A 4,038-nucleotide genomic window follows, 5' to 3' on the forward strand; every position below is an offset into this window, starting at 1 on the left:
AGCTTGGTGATCAGAGCCCCATCCCCTCATCTGAGTGATGGAAATGACTCGTGCTCAGAGACAGCTAAAGACCTCTGAGACACAGCAGTCATGGCAGACTTTGCTTTCTATAGGGCTTAGAGGGGGCTCCCAGATAATTATCTAGGCACAAAGGGATTTAGGAGTCTTCTAATCCTGATGCCCACTCAAGGTAGGAAGCCCTATGTTAGCATTTCCTCTCTCACCTTTCATTTTATGTAATGAGTATAATGAATTACATGCAAGTAGTTATGAATATTTGTTCAACAGATAAAGGACTCCCTTCTTGGCAAAAGGAGTAAGAGATATCACAACAGTAAAACTGAAAGTTGGTCCTCACTCTTGGATTTTGCAAAGTTAGCTGAGCAGGAGGAAAAGAGAGGGGTTGGAACTTACTTGTTGTGTCCATTTCTTCTTGTCCTCTTCGTGCTGCTGGAGGATTCTGGTGAGATCCTTCTGGTGCTGCTCAGCCTCCTCAGATGCACAGAGCTGGACAGTTGTGGCTATAGATGACAAAGCACATCAATAAATCACACTGAGCAGAGTGGAATAGGGTCCAGCAGAGAGAGTGTGGGAGGCTGGGGCTGAGGGGCAAGAACCCTGATCTCTATATTAGGAATGGTTTCAATTGGGGACCAACCTGCAGACATAGTCCCCCAAATCTCTCTGGCTTCAGTGCAGGAGCCAGTGGTCTCATTTTACCTCCTAGGATCTGTAGTAGAGCTGGTAACTCACAGGACAGGTTCAGCCCATAAAAATGTTCTATTTACCCTAAGATCTAAATTAAAAAAAAAAAAAAAAAGTTGCTGATAGTTAATGACTGGGCAGCTTTTATTTTTACTTCATACAGACTTCTAACTTTTCTTGAAGAAGCCACAGAACTGGCAGTGTGCACCTTTGTGTCAACCAGGAGCCAGGGCTGGGGAGCAGCTGCCTCCCAACCTGTCCAGGATGCAGCTCTGCCATTCACCACAGTCCTCGCTTCTCCCTGTGAGGTGTGTATAAGGGGCCACTTCATCATGTGCTTTATCCGCTGGGGCCTGTCATTGTCTGAGCGTGCGAACCCTCAGCTTTAGCCTCTCCCCAGCTGGAGGCAGAGGAGCTGCCATGAACAGGAAGAAGAGGCAAACAGGAAGTCTAGCTCTTGCTTGGGGAAACTTCAGAACAAGCCCCGTCCATGCTTAGACTCCGGTTCTGACCTAAGGCAGTGACCCATCCCCTCTGTGCCTCAGTTACCCAATATGTGAAATCAGGACAATAATAATACCTTCCTCATGGGGCTATTGAGATGATTAAATCAGAAAACAATGCCAACAGACATAACAGCAGAGAAGGAATACTGAGCGCTTAGCATGCCCAGGATCAAGTGTCTCACAGGTACGACTCAGTTCATTCTCACAAACACCCAGGTGGGTGGATACCATGATATTCCCATTTCACAGATGAGGAAACTGAGGACCAGAGAAGTTACACAGCGTGCGCAGGATCTCCCAGTTCACCAGCGGGGAAGAAGGGCTGTGAACCTACGCGATCTGATTCCATGGCAAACTCTCCTGCGTGCCGCCTTATTCTGCCTGTTTATGCACAGAGAGTTAAGTGTCGCACCAGGCATTCGGAGGTGCTCAACAAGTGTTCTCTGTTGTTCACTAAATAAATGTTCTCTAAATGTTCATCAGGGCTCATGAAAAGCATTAGAGGCAAATACTAGTGTCGTTAGCATTGCTATTCATGTTAGGATTACAGACCTCCACCGGCAGGGTCTGGCAGTGGGTATGGTGAGGAATGTGGGAACAAGGGCTGCTAAGCAAGAAGTCAACACTGTGGTCAGGCCATCTAGATAGAGGAGGAACAGTCAGCACCCTGGGTCAAGGTGAATGGCAATGGTCAGGATCAGAGAACCCCTACTCTCACAGATCATTTGGCTCAGGGTCTCAAATGTTGCTCCATAAGACCAGTACCAGACCGGGCCCAGCTGGGAGAAGCTTATTTGAAAGATATATCATCACTAACAATGCAGATTCTTCAGTCCCATTCCCAGAGATTCTTATTTCACTAGTCTGTAGTAGGCCCAGAATCTGTATCTTTTTTTTCTTTTTTCCTCTTTGATCAGGTTTTTATTCAGCTTAAGCTGTCCGAAGTGATTTGACCTTTATGAAATAAACCAATTTCAGTCTATGCTGCAGACTTTTTTTCTTCTGTGTTATGTTCACTCTTCATTGCCAACAGTGCCAGGTCTGGGCTGGTGCAAACATGCAGCCCCATGACACACTGCCAAATCCACCCTGGCCAGAAAGATAAGTCCCACCACCTGGAACTCTGGGAGTCTGAGCCACAGCTTGGCCAGAACCCCACGACTCAGCACTGGTTTGATGACCTGCTAATTCACTGACAGCACAGGGCCGTCTGTTTTTTTTTTTTGCACAGGTTGGTGTGAACAAGTTCACACTATCTGGTTGAATGGGAGCCTTGAACATAGCAGGCAAAGTGATACTTTTGCCAGATGATCCTCCTTTTCAGAGTATGCCGATATCAGTAGACAAGCACAGGCCACGGCGGGGAGAGGAGATGGCCATGCTTCTCAGCCCTGTGGCTCCCACAGGAAAAGCCCAGGATCTGTATCTTTGAGGTTAGACTGGAGAGCCTCTGAATTCTGGTCCAACTTCTTATCTAGTACTTGAACTTCATCTATAGTATCCCTGACAGACTCTAGGCTATAATTAAATACTTTCAGAGATGGAGCGTTCATTCTATTACTAGGCAGCTCTGGTAGTTTTAAGTCAACTACCACATAAAAAAAGTCCTTCGAGACTGAACTGAATTCTGCCTGCCTGCTACCTGGAGGCCCTAGCTCTGACCTCTGGGTCACATTGTACAAGGCTTATCTTACTTCTCCATGAGGGCACTTAAGACACGGGGACAGAACTGTTGTTTTATTGCAACATCTTCTTTCCAGGTAAAATATCCTCTGTTCCTTTAACTGCTCCTTTTAGGACCTGGTTTTCAGATCCCTCATGAGCCTCATCTTCCTTCACTGTGCTCCTTCCAACTTTTCTGGACGCCTCTGAAAATGTACTTTCCAGAAATAAACTCAGCACTCCAGGTATGGTATGAACAGCCCAAAACAGGAAAGCGCAGGTCAGGACTATCACCTCTCTGATTTCAGACACAATACTCCTTATAACCTATCTAAGATCTCACGAGATAATTAAGTAGCTACATCGCTTTCGTTGATTATAAAATAGGAAACCTCACAGATGTCAAGGAAGGCATTTATGGGGCAGGCTACTCACCTGTGTCTCCATTGAGGGGACCTAGTTCCTGGGGCTCTGGTCTGGGTGGCTGATCTGGTTCTTGGCATCTCTGGAAGAAATGACATGACAATGAGGTGGAGGTAGAGGGTGGGAGGTCAGTGTGAGGATGGAGGCCTGAGGACTCTTCCAGAGGCAAGACAGGACTTTCAGCTGTGCCAGGTCCTTCCCGGTGCCCAGTCCACTGAGGCTGCCTCCTTCCCTTCCCAAGGCAGCACCCCTTCTGGGGGCAAGGGGTTCTCAGAGCGGATTTCTCATCATGGCCGGGGAAACCCTTGGCGAAGAGGCTGGTGCTCATTGACCGCTGCTTAGATTCTTGTGGTTTGGCTCCTGCCACCAGCCGTGGGGCTCTCCCTGCCTACTTCTTCCTTTTCCCAGGACTTGGACAGACCATCTGCTTTTACCCTCACCCATTGAGGTTATGACCTTGAGATGCCTTAGAACTTCCCAATTCCCAGTTCAGAGACAATTCCCCTTCCTTCTCGGGGTCTGTGGTTACCACAACTTCCAGCCAAGTTCCCCTTAAAGTTCTGTGGGGTTGGGGGCAGAGCATCAGAAGTCTCAGCCATGGTTTTGCCATGTTATTCTCTGTTAGAAGGGGCTGTTCTCTCAACTGTAAGGCAGCGGAAATACTTACCTTGCCAGATGGGGTGAGACACGGAATCTGGATGTATCGGATACTATGCTATCTTATCTACTCTATCTCAGCTAA

General features: G+C 47.6%; 1 protein-coding gene across 3 annotated transcripts in view; it reads right to left on the reverse strand.

Moving 5' to 3' along the window:
* CCDC69 (coiled-coil domain containing 69) overlaps window positions 1–4,038 on the reverse strand; it is a 32,030-nt gene that overhangs the window by 12,987 nt on the left and 15,005 nt on the right. For all 3 annotated transcript variants that reach the window (XR_001516396.2, XM_015585335.2, XM_006906423.3), the window contains 2 exons: window positions 3,309–3,378; window positions 415–521 (listed from right to left, as the gene is read on the reverse strand). Coding sequence is in view for 2 of the 3 variants with exons in the window: in XM_015585335.2 (XP_015440821.1) it covers window positions 415–521; window positions 3,309–3,378 (177 nt within the window). In the remaining variant the exon portion in view is untranslated. The remainder of the gene's footprint in view (window positions 1–414; window positions 522–3,308; window positions 3,379–4,038) is intronic.

The sequence above is a fragment of the Pteropus alecto genome, unplaced genomic scaffold, assembly GCF_000325575.1.
Source record: "Pteropus alecto unplaced genomic scaffold, ASM32557v1 scaffold40, whole genome shotgun sequence".
Taxonomy (NCBI): Eukaryota; Metazoa; Chordata; class Mammalia; order Chiroptera; family Pteropodidae; genus Pteropus; species Pteropus alecto.